The 26,487-nt window shown below is 34.6% G+C and overlaps 1 protein-coding gene across 7 annotated transcripts in view; it reads left to right on the forward strand.

Annotated features, from left to right (window-relative positions):
* The window catches only part of LOC136031787 (coiled-coil domain-containing protein 93-like), a 119,849-nt gene extending 93,681 nt beyond the window's left edge, over window positions 1–26,168 (forward strand). For all 7 annotated transcript variants that reach the window (XM_065711569.1, XM_065711570.1, XM_065711565.1 and 4 more), the window contains 4 exons: window positions 10,700–10,929; window positions 20,364–20,484; window positions 22,253–22,337; window positions 25,982–26,168. In XM_065711569.1, the coding sequence (XP_065567641.1) occupies window positions 10,700–10,929; window positions 20,364–20,484; window positions 22,253–22,337; window positions 25,982–26,116 (571 nt within the window). In that variant the 3' untranslated portion in view covers window positions 26,117–26,168. The remainder of the gene's footprint in view (window positions 1–10,699; window positions 10,930–20,363; window positions 20,485–22,252; window positions 22,338–25,981) is intronic.
* Window positions 26,169–26,487: the final 319 nt, after the last annotated feature.

Raw genomic sequence — 26,487 nt, forward strand, 5'->3', positions numbered from 1 at the left:
ACCATCTTTGGGGGAGTGGGCGGCAGTGCTGTCACTTACTTGAAGTACTTTTACTTGAAGTACTACTTAAGTAAAATTTTTCATTACTTGTACTTGTACTTAAGTAAAAACCCTAGGGTGTACTTATTACTTGATACTTAAGTAAGATTACGAAATGCTTATTACTTAAGATACTTTTAATGAACTTGTTTTTCAAATACTTTACCTTTAACATGAAAATTTTGTGTGTGTGTGCTTTGGCAATGTACAAGAAAACATCACCTTTAGATTTAGAGCAAACTCAGATATAGCTTTTGTTTGTCTGTGCTTTGGCAATGTACAAGAAAACATCACCCTTTAGATTTAGAGTAAACACAGATATAGCTCCATGCCCTATTTTTGGATATGAAATAATGTATTTGTTTTTTATGAAAAAAAATATAATATGATTAACACTTGGTTTAATTTTTGTTTAAAAGTTATATAACAAAGAAAATTGAAATTATTTCACAGTTCACTGGTCGACAGTGAGCTAAAATCCGTTGTTTTGTGCTAAATGTTGCATACTGTAGTCAATTTGGGCTTATATTTCTGACATTAGTGTTTAAGTTTTGTCATCTCATCAACTGAACCAGATTTCTAGCATTTCATCATCTTCAGGATCATATTATTGGTAAAACTACTGAAGCTATGAATCTTTGCCCATCTAAATGTTGTCTGCAATAAACATGTCTAGGTAATTCCAGCTGGATATAATGCAGTGATATTTTGTCAAATTCCTTCCAGCAAATTCAAGTATTCAGACGAATCTGACTTCAGATTTGTCACTCCATTCATAAGCTATAGGCCCTACTAAATTAAAGGAAAACTCAACTTTCTTAAGACTTGAAACCCTCTCCCCCTTGCCCTATTTGAGATAAGCTTTGTGGTACCAAAACTTGATATGAGCCCTGATCTTAGGCATCTTTGGTCTAGTTTTCATTCGGATCCATTACTCCTTTTGCAAGTTATACTAAATTAAACAGAAAACTTAAATTTTTCAGGAATTAAAACCCACTCCCCCTTGTTAATTTTGAGCCAGGGTCTTTATCTCAAAACTTGATATGTGTCATGGTCTTAGGCCTCTTTGGTTCAATTTTCATTCAGATCCATCACTCCAGTTGCAAGTTACTCTAAATTAAACAAAAAACCGTTTTTAGCAGGTAAAGCCCTCTCCCCCCTGTTTTATTTGAGCTAGGATCTTCATCTTTCAACTTGATATGTCTTATGATCCTTGGCATCAAATCTGCCCATCAAAATTTTTATCCAAATCCAACCAGAGTTTCTCCCGCTATACGTGATTACACAGACGGACAGACAGACAGACGAATTTTGCAACGTCTTAGGTAGCCATGTTGGCTAATTGGATCCTAAAAAAGGAAAACAATGGCATATCATCATCCAGGTATCATCACCTATTTGGATAGTGGAAAATATCCATCAAGATAGGTTTTTGAGATCTGTCTGTCTGTGCATTCAAGTATAGCAAGAGAACCACCAGTCAGATTTGTATTGAAATTGAACTATTTGGATTTAAAATTGAGCTTAATTAGGGTGATGGGGCTTTAAGTGTTAAAAAAAATTCAAGTTTTTTATTTAATTCACTGTAACTTGCATATGGAGATGAATTTCAAGGAAAATCGAATAAAGATGCCTTAGAGTATGGTATACATTGAGTTCTGGGATGGAGACCCAAGCTTAATTAAAAGTTGAGTTTTTTATTTAATTCAGTGTAGCTTGCGAGAGATTGATGGATCTCAGTGAAGCTTTTGGTTTAATTTAGTATAACTTGCAAATGGAGCAACAGATCCAAATGAAAGCTAGACCAAAGATAACTAGGATCAGGGCTCATATCGAGCTCTGATATTACAAGCCCTATCTAAAATAGGGCAAGGGGGAGGGGGTTTCAAGTTTTAAGAAAGTCGATTTTTCCTTCAGTTTAATAGGGCCTATAACTACTTCCGCCCATGGCTTGCCCAAAGCCTGGAAATAACCCTTTTCCAAAATAAGTCATACTGAAGCCAACCTTCAACCAAATATTCCATTCCCAGAGAAAAATTACATTGTATGGCACCTGGTATTTACCAAGTGACATACAGTGATCATAAATTATGTAGGTCTGTTGGTCTGTCAATCCTGTTCTTGCTAGTTTAGGCACTTCCAGATAAGCTGGGACGATGAAATTTGGCAGGCGTATCAGGGACCAGACCAGATTAAATTTGAATTAGTTGTTTCCCTGATTTGACCATCTGGGGGGGGGGAGTGGGAGGACGGTTAATTAGGAAAAATTAGATCGGATCTTAATTAAATTTGATATTTAGGAAGATATCATGTCTCAGAGCTCTTACATTAAATTCCGACCGGATCAGGTGACATTGGAGGGGGAAACCTAAAATCTTGGAAAATGCTTAAAGTGAAGGGATCGGGATGAAACTTAGTGGGAAAAATAAGCACAAGTCCTAGATACGTGATTGACATAAACAGAACGAATTCACTCTCTTTTGGGAAGTTGGGGGGAGGGTTAATTCTGAAAAATTGGAAAAAATGACGTATTTTTAACTTAAGAGCGTATGACCATTCGTGAGGTATTTTGAATTTCATATTAAGAAGGAACTCATATCTCAGATCTCTTATTTTAAACCCCGACCAGTTCTGGTGACATTGGGTAAGAGTTGGAGGGGGAAACCGGAAATCTTGGAAAACGTTTAGAGTGGAGAAATCGGGATGAAACTTGGTGGGTAGAATAAGCAAATGTCGTAGATACGTGATTGACGAAACGGGACTGGATCCACTCTCTTTGGGGTAGTTAGGGGGGTCCAGTGCATTGGGGAGTTCGGTACTTAAGGACGTGCTTGGACAATGAAAAATTGGTAGGCGTGTCAGGGACCTGCACAAATTGACTTGATAATGTTGATTTCCCCAATTCAACCATCTGGGAGGGGGCTGAAGAGAGAGGAAAAATTAGAAAAATGAGGTATTTTTAACTTGTGAGAGGGTGATTGGATCTTAATGAATTTTGATATTTAAAAGGACCTTGTGTCTCAGAGCTCTTATTTTAAATGCCGACCAACATTAAGCCTCTGATTTTTCTTTTAAATTAATCTATTAATTCTTATAATTTTGCCAGAGCTCATGCCATATGAGCTCTTGGCTCTTCTGACCTTGTTACAAGTGCCATATGAGCTCTTAGCTCTTGTTTTATTCCTTTTTTCTCAGAAGATTTTCAACTTAGTCTCATGGTTTTTACCACTTCATGGTATGAAAACTGCGGCTAGAAATAGATAGGTTGCAACTCTGCCGTATTGTCTTCTAGTATATTTAAATGTGTGCTTGCATTGTGCCTGCATCCCCTTAAAAGTTCTATTTCTTATGGTAATATTGGTTTGTCTTCTGTTGCATATGCAGACGACGTTCTTCTTGTTGCCCAGACTTGCTGTGGATTGCTTTCCAATTTTACTATATTAACCAATGAGCTATCTAAGATTGGACTGTCAATTAATGTGTCTAAATGCAAGTTTATTTGTTTTAATAGCCCTTGGAAAGTTGCTCTATTTGTTGCTGGGACTGCAGTTCTGCCATGTTCTTCTTTAGTTGGTTGGCTTGGTCTGTGTTTTGGTCCAACACTTTCCACTACCTTTTCATCCCTAGTGAATCAAGCCATGAAAAACCTACACGTCGCTTACAGAAAAATATCCCCAAACAAAAGACGTTACAACTGCAATGGTTTGTGCATGACTGATAACACTTATTGCGCCCCTGTGCTTTTGTTTTTATCAGGCATGGCTCATCTGTTTTGTAAGAAAAATCCCCATACTGTACATGCAGCTTATTTCAGATATTGCAAAATCCTCCTCCAGCTTCCTGGATGGCACCAAAACAGAAAAATAATTGCTCGATTTGGTTTAATAGATATGCCTTCTTGGATTCGGTCTTCCGGTGATGATTTATGGAAAAAGACTATCTACTTTATTCATGTTTACAAACATTTTGTTAGTCTGAATTTTTTTCTTGCTGTTCATTGTTTTAGTTTATTTATAATACTCTGTACTTTGTGTTTTTTTATACTTTTATGGATAAAAAAGTGCATTCATTGATTCATTCATTCTACAGTTTGACCAGCCGTATGGAATGCGTCTGGATCAACGGACTTGCTGCAGAACCATGATTTTATAATATATGTTTGTAGGGAGTTTTACCGACCATCTGAATTGACTACACACCATGCGGCTTGCTTGAGTGAAAACCAGCCAAAGGATATAGATGCCACACATTTTCATAGCATGTCTGAAATTTAACTTGAAAACTTGAGGCAGTTTCCTTGTAAAGGTGCCGAGGGCGAGACATGCCATCAATTGATTTTTCATTATTGAGCTTTAATTTCTCTTGTTAAAAAAGTCTGCAACTGACTCACTTGGCTCCTTACTTTTAAATTTGAGTTGTTTTTTTTGTTGCTAAGGTTTTTATTTATTGAATCAGAGAATGAACTACTTTATTACCTTTTATCTGTTTTAAAGCCAATCCAAAGTTTATTTTTCTATTTTCAATATTTTTTCCACCATTCCGACATGTTTCAGAATAACCCTGTATTTTTTCAAACATGCCAGATTTGACTGAAAACTAATCGCCAGAAGTTCAACTCTATGTGCACTGTATTAATCCTGTCATGTGATTTGTCTGATGCAATCAGAAGTTTTTTGACTGCACTTAATTGTTTTGATAGTCTTTTTCTTTCAAGCTGTTGTGTTGAAAATTGGTTCAGATTATTTTTTTGACTTTGTTGGGTGTCTACAGGCCAAACAAGGGAAAAAAATATTTTCAATATTTTTTTTATCATTCCCACATGTTTCAGAATAACCGTGTATTTTTTCAAATGTGTCAGATTTGACTGAACACTAATCACCAGAAGTTCAACTCTACGTGCACTGTGTTAATCCTGTCATGTGATCTGTCTAATCCAATCAAGAGTTTTTGACTGCACTTAATTGTTTTGAAAGTCTTTTCCTTTCAAGCTGTTGTGTTGAAAATTGGTTCAGATTATTTTTTGGACTTCGTTGGGTATGTACCAGCCAAACAATGGAAAACAACACTTTCAATATTTTTTCCATCATTCCCACATGTTTCAGAATAACCCTGTATTTTTTTAAACGTGCCAGATTTGATTGAATGCTAATCGCCAGAAGTTCAACTCTACGTACACTGTGTTAATCCTGTCATTTGATATGTCTAATCCTATCAAGAGTTTTTGACTACACTTAATTGTTTTGAAAGTCTTTTCCTTTCAAGCTGCTGTGTTGAAAATTGGTTCAGATTATTTTTTGGACTTCGTTGGGTATGTACCAGCCAAACAATGGAAAACAATACTTTCAATATTTTTTCCATCATTCCCACATGTTTCAGAATAACCCTGTATTTTTTTAAACGTGCCAGATTTGATTGAATGCTAATCGCCAGAAGTTCAACTCTACGTACACTGTGTTAATCCTGTCATCTGATATGTCTAATCCAATCAAGAGTTTTTTTGACTACACTTAATTATTTTGATAGTCTTTTCCTTTCAAGCCGTTGTGTTGAAAATTGGTTAAGATTATTTTCTTGGACTTCATTGGGTGTGTACCAGCCGAATAAGGGAAACGTTAAAAACAATAAAACAGATATTCTGGTTCTTGATTAAGGTTTCCAAGAAAGGAATGACAGGGGACATTTTATAGGCAAGGGAAGGGGATAAGAAACCATATACATAGAATAAATACTTGAAGTATTACTTAAGTACAATTTTGGCAAGTACTTGATATTTGATACTTGAGTAAGAATTTGGAAAGTACTTATTACTTGATATTTAAGTAAAAAAATAATGAGTACTTAATACTTGATACTTAAGTAAAAACTTGGAGTACTTGTTGCAGCACTGGTGGGCGGGGCTGTTAATTCGGAAAAAATAGAAAAAATGAAGTATTGCTAACTTACGAGCTGGTGATGGGATCTTAATGAAATTTGATGTTTGGAAGGATATCGTGTCTCAGAGCTATTGTTTTAAATCTTGACCAGGTCTGGTGACATTGGGGGAGCTGGAGGGGGTACCTAAAATCTTGGAAAACGCTTAGAGTGGAGGAATCGGGATGAAACTTGATGGGAAAAATAAGCACAAGTCCTAGATACGTGACTGACATAACCGGAATGGATCTGCTCTCTTTGGGGTAGTTGGGGGGGAGGGTTGATTCTGAAAAATTGGAAAAAAGGAGGCATTTTTAACTTACGAACGGTTGATCGGATCTCAATGAAATTTGATATTTAGAAGGATATCGTGTCTCAAAGCTCTTATTTTAAATCCCGACTGGATCTGGTGACATTGGGGGAGTTTGGGGGGAACCTAAAATCTTGGAAATCGCTTAGAGTGGAGGGATCGGGATGAAACTTGGTGGAAAAATAAGCAGAAGTCCTATATACGTGATTGACATAATCTGAACGGATCCGCTCTATTTGGGGAAGTTGGGGGGAGGGTTAATTCTGAAAAATTAGAAAAAATGACGTATTTTTGACTTACGAAGGAATGATCGGATTTTCATGAAAATTCATATTTAGAAGGACCTCGTAACTCAGATCTCTTATTTTAAATCCCAACCGGATCCAGTGTCATTGGGGGGGGATCTTAGAAAATACTTAAAGCGGAGACATCAGGATGAAACTGTGCGGGAAGAATAAAAACAAGTCCAAGATACGTAACTGACATAACCGGAACGGATCCGCTCTCTTTGGTGGAGTTGGGGGGGGGATAATTCGGAAAAATTAGAAAATACGAGGTATTTGTAACTTACGAACGGGTGGCCAGATCTTAATGAAATTTGATATTTAGAAGGATCTTATGCCTTAGAGCTCTTATTTTAAATTCCGACCATATCCCCTGACATTGGGGGATGTTGGAGGGGGAAACCGGAATTCTAGGAAAACGTGAAAATTGGGGTATATTTATCTTACGAATAGGTGATCGGATCTTAATGAAACTTGATATATAGAAGGATCATATGTCTCAGATGCTCCATTTTCGACTCGAATTGGATCCTGGGACATAGGGGGTCGGAGGGGGAAACAGAAATCAAACAGATATCTGAGGATCATATGTCTCAGATGCTCCATTTTCGACTCGAATTGGATCCTGGGACATAGGGAGTCGGAGGGGGAAACAGAAATCTTGGAAAACGCTTAGAGTGGAGAAATCGGGATGAAATCTGATGAAAAGAATAAGCACAAGTTCTAAATACGTGAGTGACATATTTGGAACGGATTCGTTCTCTTTGGAGGAGCTGGGGGGTGTTAATTTGGAAAAATTGTAAAAATTGAGGTATTTTTAACTTACGAACGGTTGTTCGGATCTTAATGAAATTTGATATTTAGAAGGAACTCATGTCTCAGAGCTCTTTTTCAAATCCCGATCAGATCTGTTGACGCTGCGAGGATTTGGAGGGGGAAATCGGAAATCTTGGAAAACGGGAAAACGGGAATGGAGGAATCGGGATGAAGCTTGTTGGGTAGAATAAGCAAATGTTGTAGATACGTGATTGACGTAACCGTACTGGATTTGCTCTCTTTGGGGGAGTTGGGGTTGGTTTCAGTGCTTTGGCGAGTTTGGTGCTTCTGGACGTGCTAGGACGATAAAAATTGGTTGGCGTGTCAGGAGCTGCACAAGTTGACTTGATAAAGTCGTTTTCCCTGATTCGACCATCTGGGGGGCTGAAGGGAGAGGAAAAAATAGAAAAAATGAGGTATTTATAACTTACGAGTGGGTGATAGGATCTTAATGAATTTCGATATTTAGAAGGACCTCATGACTCGGAGCTCTTATTTTAAACACCGACCGGCCGAAAACCTCTGATTTTCCTTTTAAATCCATCTATTGATTCTTAGAATTTTGCTAGAGCTCATACCATATGAGCTCCTGGCTCTTCCGATCTCGTCACAAGTGCCATATAAGCTCTTAGCTCTTGTTTTTCAGATATGAATACCACTTTCTTTATCTAAGAAACGCTTTATCCCGATGGAGAAAATTAATGTCGCTAAACTTGACGTTTGTTGAGGCTCTGTTACTGTTTGTAATTACTGTACAAATTCTAATATCTAAATTCAAGGGTTTTTATGGAGTGAGCGGGGAATCGGCTAGAAAAAAATATTAAGTAAAACTCTTGCCTCAAGTACTTCTATTTGGATCCATTATCCACTGATTCAAGTGTACTGAATCCTTGGCATGTTATTTCCTCATAACTAGTGTACTGAATCCTTGGCATTTTATTTCCTCATAACGCGATAATAAATCAGTATCAAACGACACAAAAAAGGCAGGCTTACTGGAGTTGGCATAGCTAACTGGCATAACAACTAACATGGCATAGCTAACTTGGAACTGGAGTTCCAAGGCTATTTTTATTATACGCTAGCATTAGTATACACTAAATAAGCCGTATTGTATACACTAACTTTAAGCCGTACTTCCTTTTTAATTCCAAGTTTCCTTAGATTTTTATTCTGGTCAGCCCTGTCTACTAGCACCACATTTTATTCAGGGCTAGTAGCCCTTGAATAAAATGTCAGCTCTCACTTTTTTGATGGATGCTTGTCTACTAGCACCACATGCCTGTTTATTAGTAATTGTGACATGTGACATGTATAAAGGGTAAGAAGCCTTTACCAGACTTCTAATGTTTCTTGATCAGAATTCTTTCTCAGTTTTAAATGGTTTATGTGAAAGAAATAGTAAATGTGTCATTCAGTCAGCGCAAGTAATAAATTAGTGAATTCATCTAATGGCCGAACACTAATGAAAAATGAATAGTTTCTATTACCAAGGTTTTAAGAATTTCTGATCAAGATTCTGTCCCGCCTTCCTTGGAACTTGGGAATGGCTTTCAATCTATCCACACGATCTTAAACCCAGCGACAGTATATTTCTGTGCCAGCAAGCAGCATAACATGTACATAAGTTTATAACTGGCATCTATGCCCTTATAGGGTGTAATTCAGTATATAACGTGATGACACGCGTTTCTATTTAGTGATTAACATCTTAGCTCTTAGTAAATTTGTAACTGGTTTCCAACTTACTTACCATCATTCCTCCGGCTCTTATTCATTTTTACACAAGCTCAAACTTCAGTGACAAGGTATTTTGGTGCAATTAAATCGTCAAAACTTGTGTGTAAGATTAGAACTGGCAACTTTGCAGCATAATTAAAATCTAAACTGGTGACAATTATTTTTTAATTTTAGCGATTAACGTGTAGGTATTCAGTAAACTTATAACTGATTTCCAAACCTACTACCCATTATTAATTCAACTCTTATTTATTTTTAACCAAGCTCAAATTTAATGGCAACGTCTTATGCTGCAAGCAAATCAGCAAAATATTTTTTTTTGTAGCATTTCATTCATTATTTTAACCATAAAATTATGCTTGACGTTTTCTATATACTTATGGTATCGGCCTTGAAATTTTTCGACCTAACAACCGAAAGATACTGCAGTTCCTTTGTGCTGCTTTTGATTAATTTTTTAACCATAGAATAACTCTTCAAGTTTTCCATATATTTTGAGATCGATCCTGACATGTGTCATGGCAACATAAAGATACAGTTGTTGTTTTAAGCATCATTTGATTCATTATTTTAACCATAAAATTGTGCTTGAAATTTACCATATACTTATGGTGTCGGCCTTGCAATTTGTTGATCTGGGAACCGAAAGGTATTTTAGTTCCTTTGTGCAGCATTTGGTTAATTCTTTAACCATAGAATAATTCTTGAAGTTTTCCATATATTTTGAGATCGATCTTGAAATGTGTCCTGGAAATTTGAATTCTTATTGTTCCAGTTTTACTTTTCTGTCCTCCTTGCATAAGTTAACGTGTATAAGTTGAATTCAATGAAATTGTTAATTCACAACTAGTTCTATTGACTATGAATATGTTTATATGATCTTTTGAGGCAACATTTTTATGAAGTTTTGAGAGATATGAAGGCTTGTCAGATGTGCAAGACTTCAGCAGAGTTTCACGATCCTTAGAAACAGGACCAAATCCTTTTCCCAGAGGAAAAATATATAAGGGTTATTGTTTCTTTTGTATATTGTTTTCAATATACACGAATTTAGTTAAAAACAATCTTACACCATATTATAAAATACCAATAGATACTAACACAGAACCTGTCACAAATAGACCTACGAGATCAGCAGCCAAAGAAGCAAGATTAGTATTAAAAACGTGTTCTTAAATCATCTCTTTCATTTCAATGAAATGACTCGTTTCATCACAATTTATTTGTCAGTCTTGGTTGAACTTAGCTGCGGTAAGGATGCTGGGACTGCTTTGAAAAAAAATGTCATTTTAGTTGTATTGATTGTATCCAGTTGTAACTTTTTTCTTATATATCTATGTCTTGCTGAGAATGGTCCTTAGACATAGGGCCGAAATATTCATTCTAATTTGTTTCCCACTGTCTTGGAAAAAGAATTCCCTGTTGTTCTTCTTGTTTTTAGTGTTTATATTGTTTTCTTCTTTTTTCTTATCTTAAAACTGAATACTTATTTTTTAAACTTCTTTGGTGTGGGTGTCGGTGTGTCCCATATCGAATTATAGCCTAACTTTTACTAAAGGCTGAATATCCACTTATTAAACCCGTATTTTACTGATTGTAGGTCTTTACTTGAATTGGATGGAAATCAAATAAAACAAGAAGAAGATCAGGCTAAAATTGTGGAACTTCAAGCCGAAAAAGAAAGTCTCCAGAAGGAATTTGGCATCCTGACTGCTAAACTAGCAGAAACGAATTTGAGATGTTCTCAAATTCAGAGACGCTTAGCAGACATTCCATCTAGAGCAGAGCTTAGTCTCTATCAAAAGACATTCCTTCAGCTAAATGATCAAGGTATCTTAACATAGACAGTTCAAACTAGTTAGATACACAAGCTCTATTTTTTTGTTTTTAAGTCATTCTTTTTTCAGAGTGTCCTTGCATTTATGTATATTTACATACAGATATATGTGTATTTCAAAGCTGGTAAAGCCATATAAAAGAATCGGAGTAAAGAAAGAGAATATATATATATATATATATATATATATATATATATATATATATATATATATATATATATATATATATATATATATATATATATATATATATATATATATATATATATATATATATATATATATATATATATATATATATATATATATATATATATATATATATATATATATATATATATATATATATATATATATATATATATATATATATATATATATATATATATATATATATATATATATATATATATATATACATATATATGTATATATATATATATGTATGTATATATATATATATATATATATATATATATATATATATATATATATATATATATATATATATATATATATATATATACATCTGTATGTAAATATATATATATATATATATATATATATATATATATATATATATATATATATATATATATATATATATATATATATATATATATATATATATATATATATATATGTGTGTAAAGAAAAATCAACTTATAAACAAGGAAAATAGATAACATAAAATTAATCAGAACACCACTGATAAATAATATTAAATGACAGAAAATGAAGCAAACGGTTTAAAATTCTCTTAAACGTATCGCAGTCTATTCAATCTACTACATCTAAAGGGCCGGGATGTAGGAATATTTTTGAAAAATGAATTTACAACGGGAAACTTAATAAAAACTTCAGATAGTGAGAAAACCCCGATCGAACCTTTAACTGCTCTGTTTTAGACAGCGAATCCCAAAGTGGCAAAATGTACAGCGCGTGAGGCAGAGCTAGAGCACTATATAGTTTAGCAAGAACAGGCTTGCTATAACTATACTTCAATGCAGCAAGTTTAAAATTGCTGGCGTGGAAACCTTATATGGCATGTTCAACGGTAAGAATACGAGTACTACGCTTATCTAGACTTATACGAAGTCCAAACGACTCTTTCTATTTCAGTGAAGAAGACTCTTTAATAGATTTATCTGCAACAATAACATCTAAAGAAGAATTAGAAGTCAAGATATAGAATGAATCATATAACCATGATCTAACGCAATGCAAATGAGCTAACGCAAAATGCAGATGCTTACGAAAACCAAACTGCCTTTAATCTAGCATGTATTTACGTATCGTTTCAGGCAGGATAAGACTTTCTAGAACCTTCCTTAAAACACTAGAAACATTTACATGCTTACTTAAGTCCCCTTAGGCCTTGGTGGTTGTCTCGGGGCCTCTCTCATGACGAGCGAATTTGTGTGATGCCTATACAGCCCTCTGTTTTCTCCCATTCTGAGAAAACCAGGGAGGTCGTAGTCGGAGAAGTTCTCTTCTAGTGCTTTGGAGGGCGAGGGCGAGAACCGTGGATACGACCTTCAAAGACAATTTTCGGTATTTGGCCGTTGGACATGTGCTGGACGTGGCCAAGCCACCAGAGTTGTTGGACGCGGACCCTGTCAAGGATGGTAGTGTCATGTTGCAGTCTTTCGAGTAGGTCGGTATTTGAGACTTGATCTACGTATGTTATGCTGGCGATTTGACGCAGCAGCTTTGTCTCAAACGCAGCGAGTTACCTGGAGTCATCTACTCTGACTGTCCACGTTTAACATCCGTACATAGCTATAGGAATGCTGAAGGAGCAGAATAGTTTGTCTTAGCTTCATGGATATTCAATTTTGTTTCCATATTGGCATCAGAGCTTTGAATCAGGCGCTACAAAGAGCGGGGCGTCTTTTGATATCCACTGAGTGATTATTGTCGCTCGTGATCTGGCTCCCCAGATACGTGAAGCTGGCTACCCATTCTATTTCTGTACCGTTAAGCTTTATTTTTGGTGGGGATGGGTTATTGAACCTTGATACGCGCAGGGCTTTCGTTTTATCCTTGTTAATTTTCATTCCGAAGGTTCGTGTAACTATTTCCAGGTTATCTGGTTTGGTTTGGAGCTTGTCGATGTCGTCTGCGTATGCCAGCTTGTTGATTACGATCCCTCCCATCGTTGCCCCATTGGTTGCTTCAGCATGTGACATATAGAATTCTCTCCACAATAGGTAGAGGAAGAGATTAAACATTTGAGGTGAGAGGATACATAATTACAAAACACCAGCAGAAGTTTGAAATTCTCTGATCGTTCCCTCAACGTTTGTACTTGGCTTCTGAATCGCTCATACATGTTACGAGTGAGTGGTACGATGTTTGACGGGAATTCTTAATCGAGTAATATGTGCCAAATGACTTCTCTCCAGATTAAGTTGAAAGCTTGTTTGAAGTCAATGAAGAGTTGATAGAGGTCCTGACCGTATTCAAGGTATTTTTCCATTACTTGACGGATGACAAAATCTGGTCTATCGTTGAGCGGTTCGCTCGAAAACCCGCCTGATATTCAGAGATGATTTGACTGGTTAATGCTTTTATTCTGTCTAGTAGTATCTTGATCAACATTTTTGCAGGTCGGCTTGTCAGGCTGATTGGACGGTAATTGTCATATTCGGCTTTGGACCCTTTTTTATGCAGAGAAACTATGGTAGCGGACCACCGCGTTTTTGGGAAATATTCTTTGTGCCAGGCAGCTGTGGCAATTCTGTGGTAGAGGTTTGTTACAAATTCAGAGTCAACTTTCATGAGTTTTGCTTGCAATCCATATGATCCAGGCGATTTATTTGATTTGAGTGACTTCAAGGTAGCTTCAACCTCTCTTCTGAGTGGTGATGGGCTTGGCTCCAATGCGGAGATGGTTAAATTCCAAAGAACTGCAGAGTCAGCATTGATTGGGGGGTTCAAATTTTCATAAAAATGTAGTTTCCGCCTCTCTCTTATTCCGGTTGCGTTGTTAATGGGAGTCTTGTCTTTATCCAGGAGTACACTCGCAAGTGTAGTTTTGCGCCTCGACAGCTCTCGTATTCTTTCGTACAGAGCATGGGTATAACCTTTTCGTAAATTTAGCTTGCATTGGTCACACTTGTCATGAAAGTACGCGGTTAGAGCGCGTTTGATCTTTTTTTCCGATAGTTGCTTAAGATGGTTATAAGTGTCTCTGCTTTATGGGTCTTGCCTATTAGCGACAGCACCCTTATCTTTACATAGTTGAATGATCTCATCGGTGATCCATGGCTTTTCGAAGCCATTAGTTCTTCCAAGGACTTTCTCGGCTTTCTGTATGAAGATCTCGGTGCTCTTGTCGACCTGGGTGTCTAAACCTATTTTCTCTGGACTCATTGCAGAATTCTCTAAGAGAGTTTTGAGAGTCAAATCGAGATTCATCCGGTGACGGTTGTGAGTTGACTCGTCTTTCAGAAGCTCGATATGGAATTTTGGGACTTTTTCTGGAGTTTTTGTTGTCGACTTCAGACGGAGGTGGAAAGATGCCGTTGCCAGTATGGAGTTGTGGAGATAAGTGATTTCTTTGCTTTTTTCGAATTCTTTGCATTTTTTTCAACACGTGTTACTGGAAAATGGGCTTCTGACAGACCAATGATGTCCCATTTATACCTGTTGATTTTTCGTACAAGTAGATCCTTCTTGTCTTCTCTAGCCAGGGTCCTTACATTTAGAGTTCCGTTTGCCAATGTTGTTTTAGGGGCAAAAGGGGGCAGGGGTCCGCTGGAGGATTTTCCACGTTGGAAATTGCGGTTGCGGCGTGATAACTACTACAAAAATAGGCATTTTCCCTTTTTTTAATATTCTTTATTGCGCCAGAACCCAAAAAATTAGATACTTGACCTGTATCAATACACATTTGAAATGAAAGTGTCATATGCTCAATCAGCAGTGCTTGAAGGTAGTGGGATGTGATAACGTCTAAACCGGGAGCCTTACGACGCCTCAAAAGCCGGATCACACGCACAACATCATTTTTAGAAACAAGACACATGTTACGTTTAACATGTTACATGTTACTTTTTAATAAGGCATCACTTTCAGTTTCTAAATTCGAATCACAGCAGCCAAATACAGCAGAGTAATGGCGAAATAGTGCTCTTCAGGAATAGTAACACTCGCTTTACTACGACCGCTCTGAATGTTTCTATATTTTTCAACATCAAGTTTGGATTCTTAAGAGCCTCAGCAGAGGCACGCTGAAGCTTTAAGATCACTGATACACTCGTTATATTTCTTTTTTGTCTTTCTGAAAAGCTGGAACAGAAGACCAGCTCTTGGTCTTCAGAACAGAACTGAATAGAACTTGGTCTTGGAACAGAAGACCAAATACGATACCAAATTTTTGAGCGTCTTTTATGAAAAAAAATTCAAAAAGAACCAAAGGATTAATTAAACAATTAAATAACCGAATTTAAAAAAAAAGAAAAAAAGAAAAACAATTAAAAGAGAAGAGAGATGCCAATGTAAACATAGTCGTCGTAGAATTATGTGGGTCGTGCCCAAGCGAATAAACTGCGACATATTTCTAATATTTGTGATGATATTATGTGTATCAAAATCATTACTTATTCTTATAAAAATTATTATATGTTAGTTGAGGATTTTCATTGACCCTTTTGGCCCTCTTGATGAGTTTGGGCACATACCCCCGAAACGAATTACGCCTTGATCAAATTCAAATTCTATTTATTAGACTTCGATAGAGCTTATGGCTAGGAAACGCTTTGTCTTGAAGACATTTTGAATTTATTGATCATCCTGTCAAGTTTTGGCTTATAAAGCCTACCTTATCCAAACTTAGTTTTGTTCTTTTTCTCTGCAATCACTTTTAACCAAAACAGCCCGTCACATGTGACACTTCCCAGTGCGGTGAGATAATCTGGATTAATATTCGAAGGGTGACCCATATAATTTTAACTTGAATTTTGCTATTTTAACCTAACTTTTTTTTAAAGGACCAAATTTTGTTTTATCAAGTAAAAGTTTATGTATATCAAATTATATTCAATATTTTAACTTATTAGGCATGTTCAAGTCATGACACGTGAAAGTTAAAAAAGTGGACAGAATCAAAATTTCCCTTCTATGGCAGTTGCATATATATCGTACATAAGAGTTTAAGAGAACTGCAGTTTTTCCAAAAAAATAGTCGCGTTTTTTGGGCAATATGGCCGACATGAAAGTTTTGGACATTTTCTTTTGACATCGAAAATACAATGCCCAAGTAGTGCTGAAACTCATGTCAAAACGTTGTCAAAAATAAAAAAAATTAGCTTTTGAGGCATAATCAAAAGTTTCTTATTATTACAATCTTGCTTACTTGCACTTTTGACTTTTCACCTATTGCATTCGGTTAAATATTCTAGTTACTACTACTACTACTAACCAGGAACATAGCTACATTATTTTTATTGGGGGGAGGGCAAGAGGGAGTACTATTTAAGTAGATGCTATTCAAGCACTATTCAAGAAAAGGAAGTACAGGCTACTTGGTAAATTTAAAAACATTACACAATGCATTATAAACAATAAACACACATTAAACAATCAAAAATATAAGTGCTATTGCTTGACTTTTGCTAAAATTGTCAGCAATGAGCTGCTGCAGACAACAGTAGTATAGCGTAAACAAGCTGTCGGGTGGGTATATGTCATATATTGCATAAACAGTAGTATAGCATAAACAAGTAGTATAAACAGTATATTGCATAAACAGTATATATTGCATAATATATATAGCACATAGCACATATATAGTACATATATAGTACGTATACCTTCATAGTTCATATATAGCACATATATAGCACAGTATATATTGCATAAACAGTAGTATAGCATAAACAAGTAGTATAAACAGTATATATTGCATAATATATATAGCACATAGCACATATATAGTACATATATAGTACGTATACCTTCATAGTACATATATAGCACATATATAGCACAGTATATATTGCATAAACAGTAGTATAGCATAAACAAGTAGTATAAACAGTATATTGCATAAACAGTATATATTGCATAATATATATAGCACATAGCACATATATAGTACATATATAGTACGTATACCTTCATAGTACATATATAGCACATATATATAGCACATATATAGCACAGTATATATTGCATAAACAGTAGTATAGCATAAACAAGCTTTCGGGTGGGCAAAGGTATATGTCATATATACTCAGCTTTTTCAGCCAGATTCACTACTAATGCTGCAGTACACATTCTTCCTTTACTTTCCCCAACCCATACGCCCAGAATAGGATGCTCAATTCCGTAATTGAACAAAGATCTATTCTAATAGCCCCGGGTATTGCGGTATTCATTTGCTTGTAATTTTGAATGGATTTTGATTCTCTAAGATTTAATTTGTTGTGCTTTTAATATGTGTGAAATATTCAAATATTAATTAAGATTTTTTTTATTAAGTTGATTTTGTGTGGTTTTGCCGATATATATGAATAAATAGCATTGATATCAGCAGGCTAAATGAAGCCAAAACAAAAATCATAGGCAGCACAATAGCACTATCTAAGCAAAGATTGAGGATAAATTGAAGTATTACCACAGGTTGTGTAACATTATACTGTGACATATTCCCCACATGTAAATAGTGACCGCATTTCAAACTTCAGATTATTCGAAAAATGAAGTTAGAAATATCTTCTCTCTTGGGCATTGTTTGGGCGAGAATACCCAGAAAATCTGTACAATTCTTGCCATCATTGCGGCAGAAACCTTAAATTAACTAAAAATTAGCAGGGAAGCCAATTGAAAGGGGAAAGTGACTCCTAGAGTTTGAGCACCTTTCCTTTGTATCTTGGTTTAAGAAAAACTAATTCTATAAAAGTTTACACAAAAGTTTTTCCTGCGTAAATAAAGGTATGAGGGCATACATTTCTGGAGAAGGGTTACACTGAATATCGTTTTTATGTGTATAATTCCCTTCACAAGCAAAGCGTGTGAGCAAATTTCTACATTGTGAGAAAAATATACATATTTTGTTTAAATTCATTTTATTTTATTCTCAGCAGACATTTCGTACAATGTGCTGATGCAGAGATAAATGTCCCACAAGTAACGTTGGTGATGTGTGAAATACGACTAATTTCAGTCATGATTCTTAGAAAATTTATGTCAGTTTTCTTTTTGAAGCTGATTAGAAGAAATATTTAGAAAAACAAAAAATCCCGAAGTGAGTATTGTACTATGCATAGAGGCAGTTCTTCATTTATGCGTTTACATGATTCCAAAACCGAAGGATAGGACGTCATCGGCACTTATTAGGCAATTCATTGACAAATAAGAGAATCGAAATCTTCAATTAAATACCGGATATAAAAATTAAACAATTAAATGGCTCCTGGAGCAGAGGTTGCTTTACCAAATTCCATGACCAAACTATAAAATTGACCTGAGCGAATGTAGCCAAACAGGAAGCGTAGAACATTTTTCAATTTTCCATTAACTAGGGTCACATTTTTACTTGATGCTAAGGTTTCAAAGGTATAATAATACGGAACGTATTACGAAGTTTAATGGACCCCTATATTTCTCGTTTTCCTTATGTTAAAAAGAGCATGAATTAGTTAAAAAAAATTATCCGCTCAAAGTAAAGAGCAAATTCGACACTCAACACAAGCTTCAAAATTTTAAAGCTACTTAAAACAGTTTTAAATCTACTTGATAAATTATAGTTTTCTCCAAATTATTGGGGGTGCAACTGCCCCCTTGCCCCCCTCAATGACGCCACTGCCACTAACAACTCATTGCAGCTCCAAACTTCCTGAGGCCAATACAACTACGCACGCACCTCTTCTATTCTAATCTATTCAAATCCTTCCTCTTTACACTCTCCCAAGAAGTTTCCATTTCCCTCAAGTCATTCCTTATGATCCTTCCACCCACTCGGAGGCGACCTGCTTTTCGTTTACCCCTAGACGGTTGCCTGACAAGGACGACCTCATGCAATCTGTCATTATTCATCCGCAGAATTTGTCCTATCCATCTCAACCTTTCTTTCATTATAGCCCTAGAAAGCGGGATTGACAATTTTTATGTTGCTAAAAACAAATGCAGTATGGAGACAAGACTGCTAATTGAAAAAGCTAAATAGTTTCAGTTTATATCAAAATTTTGTAAATATCTAGATTCTATGTAATACCTCGGCCTTCAATATTCAAATTATTTTACCAATTGGTCCAACGAAGACTGAAGCACTCGCCAACTAAAAAGGCAGCTTTTAACGGGACTATTATTTTTCTTTCTCAAAGCTGTTGAAGCTAGTAGTTTCGTCTGGTTATGCTGGAATACGCTAGACCATTTAACAACTCCACCTGATTCAAGTTTTTCAGCTCATCAAGTTATTAAAACACTATAGCCATTGGTGCAGCTTGGAGGAAGTTTAGGAGTACCCTTGTTCTTGGTTGTAGCATCAATTGGAGCCTCTTTAGCTATATTTCATGAAAGATAGGCCAACTTATGTTTTAAGGGTGTGTGTGTGTGTGTGTGTGCAAAACTGGGATTGCTTTCAGGGGCAGAAAAACCCATGACTGTGACTGCACCTCAACCTCAATATTGAAAGATTATATATCGCATGCTTTGCGAAAAGTTTAGTTTCTTGTTTATATCCCTAAGAAAACTCATACATCATAAAATTAAAAAACAGTAAAGAAATGACAAAAAAACAGTAAACTGCTGACAATAGCTACAGCTCAGAACGAGCTAAGGTTGCATCATGAGATAATTCAAACTCAAGTATAACGAAAATTTACTTATCACTGATAGCTAATAAGGATATCGCTGTTTCACTCTAGTAAATTGTCTTCCAAGATAAACACTTTACAGAAAACAGAAAACGCTATTTTTTATTCCAAAAATGTTTTTAGGCCGCACTGCCTGATCAAATGTAATTAAATTACTGTCTTAATAATTCACCGGAAAATTTTATTTGTTATGCTTTTACTGTCTTTCACCACCATAAAATCAGTTTGAATTAGATAAGGAGAATAAATCGTAATTTTGTTGAAAATAATATTTTACTGAAAACAGTTCAGTTTTTACGTGATCATCTTTAATTAGACATACTATCATTTTTGACATAAAAATATTTGCCGACACAGAAAGAAAATTCTCAGTAATTTAAAACTTGAACAAGTATCCGAGTCAGAAAGGAGCAAATAAAACCAAAAGATACAAGAAATTTTTATTGTACCAAAAAATTTAAATAAACCGAATTTTACCAGGCCCTCTAAATTGTACCAAAACGATACAATTGTACAGCGTTAGCAACATCGATTCATTTATGTTTCGACATTGTTAAGTTAAAGGAATGTGTTAGTAATTTATTATTAATTTTTATTTTAGTTGCTGAGAAGCATCGAGAACTAACATCATTGTACACACTGCTTAATAGCTTAACTGATGAAAATAGTTTTTTAGAAAAGGAACTGACAGTGGTGGATTCAGTGCTTGACTCTGTATCAAGGTATTCCTTTAACATACTTGTAGTAACCAAACGAAAATATTTTCTTCTTAAAAGCAAGTTTTTTTTTTCTTTATTAATTGCCCATCATTTCTCAACCTGGAAAGTTTGTAACTGAAAAGGCTCTTTAACAGGGAAGGGGTGGCAGTACATCAGAGAAAACTGGACAATGCCAAGGTCCCGTGGCTATGTAACTATTGTGGCTTTGATCATAGTTGCGTAGCAACATATGCCACTATGTCTCATTGAGAAAAACTTGTATCATCAGTTTCTTCTTTTACGTTTTCTGTGGATTATAGAAATGAATTTTACGTATACAAGATAAAGATAGAATAGATGTACTGAATACTTCCTTCTTAAAGATCTCAGTGTCCAGAAAGTTTCTGTTTTGGCTATCTATGCACTACGCAGTTTCCTTAAAACATCGGTCTCTGGATTGGAAGATGTACTCCGTCCGCAGCTTGAAACAAAAGCTTAAAGTCTATATGCTTATAGGATTAAATTCTTTGTATGCTTAAGGTTAAGCCTTAGGTTCTAGTCCCTAACCCGTTTAATTGAGAGCCACAATCCAAGAATGAATTTTTCAAAATCTAGGAGGGGTAATTTTGTTGTTTTTCAAATGTTTTCAATGAAAGTACCTCAATTTTCTGTAAAAAATAAAAAAAAAATAATTACTTATAGAAAAAATACCAACTGAAAAATTACCAACACAAAAAAAAAATTATGTTGACGTAGACTAAAATTTAGGTGTTCAACAATGGATTACTTTCCAACAATGGAAACTTTAAACAGTAACTTTTGACCAGGTTTGGTTGAATTTCGTCAGCCAGTCTTTTGATGACAAATTAAAAATTAAAAGTTCTTGTGTGCTTTTTCAGAGTAAAAAGAGATTGGAGGGCATGCGGGCCGTCTCTCAAGCCCCTTCATCTTCTAAACGCACCGAGTCAAAATTTCGAGACAGCTATTTTCTTCAGTGTGGTTGAACGGTTCAGCAACTATGTCTTTGGGGATATTGGGCATAGCAACCCCCCACAAATATGTAATTGGCCCATTATTCTTTAAAACCAAATGTTGCTTTAAACTAAATCAAAATGTATTGTGTTTAAGGTTGCCAATAAGACACCCCAGGAATATATCGAAAACGACTGGGAGGATTAAGTTGAAACTTTTGAGGCTACTACTATTACTACTTCTGCTCTTGCAATTTAAATAAACAAAAAGAGTGTAAGTGTATCAAGGTTGTCAAAGAGCATGGATAGAATAGTTTGTGAATTATAAAAAAAAATCTGAAAAGATAATAAATATTTTTTTTCCATGAAAAAGACTACACCAAAACATAATTTGCGCTTTTCTGAAAAGAAAATACGTTTTAAATGTTTTCAGTTTTTTACTTTCGTAAATAAAATATTATCAAAACTTTACGAATAAATATCAGTATATGTCGATTAAACTGACAATCCACAATCAATTTTTATTTTTTTATTTTTTTTTACGGTAAAGTGTATATGTACTTTTCACCTGTTTTTCTTTTGTTCTGGGATTTAGAGGCACCAATAGGGGGAGGGATACAGAATCATCCTAGATTTGTCTTCCCTCCCCTAGACTTTGAAAAATGTCGTTGTTTGGTATTTCCTTGTAAAATATATTTTTGGTATTCCAGTGAAAAAAAAATAACAAACATGCCCAAAAAAGGCATTTTGCATCCCTCCTCCTCCAGGTTTTCATAAATTAATTATTTTGACAATCCTATATAATCGTTTATTCGTTTCAGATTGTACAATCAACCTTCTGGCTGGTATGAAGTTAGCAAAAACTTAAAAGCTGTTCTCGATGGATTAAATAATACAAAGAGTCAGGTAAATAATTTATAAGTAAACTATTTCAATTATTTATTTTGAAATAAAATATTTTAGTTTCAACAGATTTTGAAATTAATTGGATTTTTCAATATTATGAGGAATAATAAATCTCATTATTATGGGATTTTGAAAAAAAAAGTAAAATAAAATTAACGTTACATACCCTGTAGTGGCACTGTGGGTTAATGCTCTGCTTGGCCATACGGGGCCCAAGAATGGATCCCTGTTGTGGCAATGTTGGGGGACAAGGTTGCTACTTGTCCCCATAAAAGATACCCTGTTGAAACGTCGGTTCGAGTCCTGTGCGCCAGTAAGGCTCTGGCTCTGGAACATCTGTATCTTTTATTTTATGGTATTACACTAAAATTAAAATAATTAGATTAAATTAATTAAAAATTGGAGTTAATTGAATAGCAACAGATTTATCAAATTAAACAAAAATTAAATTGAATTAAAATACAATTAATTCAAATACGATTTTATTGAACTATCTTGTTCCTAAAGTCCTATCAATAAATAAATTTATTTTAATTCATTCACACAGAATATCCGAGACGCCTCCTGGGAACTCCTTGTTTTCGAATTTTCTACATACTTTGCAGAGCGTTTCTCCCATTCCAGTGTTAACCCATAGTGTCTGTTATATCCTAGAGAACCTATATTGCTATAATGTGATAAATTGAGAACACACAAAAATGACGATGCCATTACCATCAATAGTAGTATCCTAATATCAGTTCCAAGACTGATCTTCCCAACTTTGTTCAACTGCAAGAAAACACCCTGCGACTTCCTGTGGTGCTCCTTGCGATATATTGAAATGTAATTAACGAGTTCAAAGCTTAAAACAAATAGAATTTAGCTTAAGAAACCCAAAACTGAGTAGGAAGCCCTAGGAATGAAGAGATAAAACCTAAAACGAAACTTTATTTATTGATATGACTTAAGGAACAAGATAGTTCAAATTCAAAATACAAAGAGATTGAATTTCAAGACGCTAAAGACTGACTGTTATTTCAAAGACTGACTGATTTAAAAGTGGCTTGTTCTACCCTTATTTTCTTATACCTTGCCTTCGCTTTGCCTTAATTAACTTTTATTCTTGATTGAGCACAAAATTTCAAGATTCACAGGTAAAACTCTTGTTTCTATGAACTATAGCTATAAGCTATAACAGTAAATGATGTCTTATAACAGATAATTCACTTTATAATTTTCATTAGCTCTGTTTTAGATTATGTTTTAAAATATACAGTGCAAAAGCTAGATGTGAAACCTTTATAATTTTGGACATTAAAGCTAATTGTAAAGTGCGTCCCCATCAGTTCTGATTCCGATATGGTCTTGGGCTGTGCTTATACTATGTATGTAATTGCAATCCTCTTTCCAGCTGCGTATATTTCAAACAAAAAATTGTTAATTGGATAAAGAGAGAGTGAAAAAAGAAGAATCAATTTAATAGAACAAAATCGAAGGAACAAAATACGTAAAAAGGGATAGCCAATAAGCTCTAAAGAGCTTTTGTGGCTAAAATGATTTAATGTGGCTAAAATTTTCAAAAATTCAAATAGGAATAGATGGATAAAAAACAAAGAAAATAGGAAAAAAACAGATTAACGAAGACAACATTAAGAAAAAAAAAAATCAGACCTTGCTATGGCTGACCAGTCTCCTTGCTTTTCATATGTACTTCTAGCTGCTGATGTTTTTTGCATGGGTCATGTAACCCGTTATTTGCATTTAAATAAGTGCGTCAACGGAAGGAGAATAATTACACGGAAATCTTGTCTATATTAAACAAGACGTCCACAGAGTGGAAAAAGAAAGAATTATAATAAAATCACATAAAAAACTATGTAATGACTGAAGAAATAAAAAGAAAAAGGAAGTGATGAAACCGAATCAAAAAACGGTCAAGCTAAAAATTATTTTTGTTACAGAAATCTATTTACTTTATTTGAAAAAAAACTTGAATTTCGTATTCAAAATTTCCAAAACTCTTCCTTTTGTATTGAGTATATATGATTTTGTCGTATCTATCATTCTGAGTCCGTTACTTTATTTTGGTATTATCAGAACAACTACGGGACATGATACAGAATTACGTAAAAAAATAAACATATAAAACCATAAAAAACTAAAAAGAAAAAAGAAAACGATCAAACCAAATAAAAAAACAGTCAAGCTAAAAATTATTTTTGTTACAGAAATCTATTTACTTTATTTGAAAAAAAAAACTTGAATTTTGTATTCAAAATTTCCAAAACTCTTCCTTTTGTATTGAGTATACATGATTTTGTCGTATCTATCATTCTGAGTCCGTTACTTTATTTTGGTATTATCAGAACAACTACGGGACAATGATACAGAATTACGTAAAAAAAAGAAACATATAAAACCATAAAAAAAAAGAAAAAAGAAAACGATCAAATAAGAAAAAACGATCAAGCGGAAAATTATTTATGTGACAGGTATGTATATCCTTTTTTTAAAATTGTATTTTACATGCATCATTTTTCTTTCCTTTTTACTTATTTATTTTGGCATAATACTGCCGCATTTCTCATTTTGAACCTGGTATTTTAGTGTGATAAAAAAAAAATTATTTGTATTTATGCTCCTCAATTCTTGTATTTATTAGGAAAATAAAAGTACAACAATATACAGAATTGCCATTCAGTGACACAAAACACAGAAATAGAAAATATTCACGATTTATTGGGGCAATCCTATGGAGACAAATAAGCAAGAGGAGAGCGGGTTTTATCAAATCGTCCCATGCGTAATTAAAAATAGTAAATCTTCTCTGTTTAGTCAGCAAATCTCTGTAACTCTTTTTTTTACCAATTAAGATAGGGCCTTGTAAATGACTCCGAGAAGCAATCTTTAGAAAGCTACGTTCTAGGCTGTATGGATTAGGGCAATAATATTTGTTATTTTGACATAATTTAATTAATTTATAAGTATCTTTAAAAGCGTAATTTTGGCAACCCTTGTTTGGCTGATTAAAAAAATTTGGCTAAATTATTTCTGTATTTTGGGCAATCCTACTGTCGATCGATTTCTAATTTTGGGTAGTGTTTTTTAATTCTTTGGATTTAGCCCCTTAAAGGGTGGGGGGGCTTTCAACAACTTAAACGAGAACTATAGAATCAGTCCCTACAATTTTTTGCAATTATATATTCAATTAAAGTCCTTAAGTACCCTGTTTCACACTAAAATAACGTTGTAACTAATAAGATTGCTCTGAATTTGGTTTGTTGTTCACATTGTGTTTATTTTCTATTTCAGGTTTTTAAAGTCGCTTTTTTTTCAATTATTTTGTTTTAACTTATTTCGATCTAGGCTGGATGTCTCTAGTTTTACGCTACTTTTTCCTGCTTTATTATGTGTTTTGCTCTCTCGGTTTTCGTGTTTAAGCTCTTGACATATTTTTCTCTCTGTTCTTTTTTTTTGTTTTCTTTTACTGAAAACGTGTTTTTGGTGACCTTCGACGAAACATTTAAAACTTCTCTGTTTTTTTTTCTTTTTTTCACTGAATAGAATATACCTCTTGCCCTCTTTTCATTGTCGGATTAGTGGTGTGAGACAGTTGATGCATATTCAAATATAAATCCAATACTGGTAAATTTTTCTTTTAGATATATCAGAAGCTACGCGAGTCCAAGTTACAGAAGAAGAATCTTCTTGATGACCTTGCTTCTTTAAGGGATCTCGAACGACAGTATGAAAAGGCTATTCGTGAACTCCAGGATTTGCTTGAAAGGAATGCTTAATTTTGTATTTAAAAAAAATGTTATCCGGAAATAAATGCGTACATATTACTTATTTACGGAAGACAGCAAGTAAGTCCCTGAATGCTATGCTTCAAATAGTCCCAATTTTTCTGGATTTTTTGATTTTGTCAAATCTTTCCTAACAAAATTGAGTTCTCTGAAATGTCTCTGGGAATCAACGTTAATAAGGTCACGAACGTTAATTTGAAATACAAAAAAAATTGTTTTTAAACGTTAACTGTTTGACAGCCTTTGGAGAACTCAATTTTCTTTCAGGGGAATCCGTGGACAGTTGTAGCCGTGCATAAATGCTTAATCTGGTGGAAAGCATGAAGGGGTGATTCCGAGCTCTTAATCCTGGCTTCTTTTTT

Source organism: Artemia franciscana, chromosome 10, assembly GCF_032884065.1.
Source record: "Artemia franciscana chromosome 10, ASM3288406v1, whole genome shotgun sequence".
NCBI lineage: Eukaryota > Metazoa > Arthropoda > Branchiopoda > Anostraca > Artemiidae > Artemia > Artemia franciscana.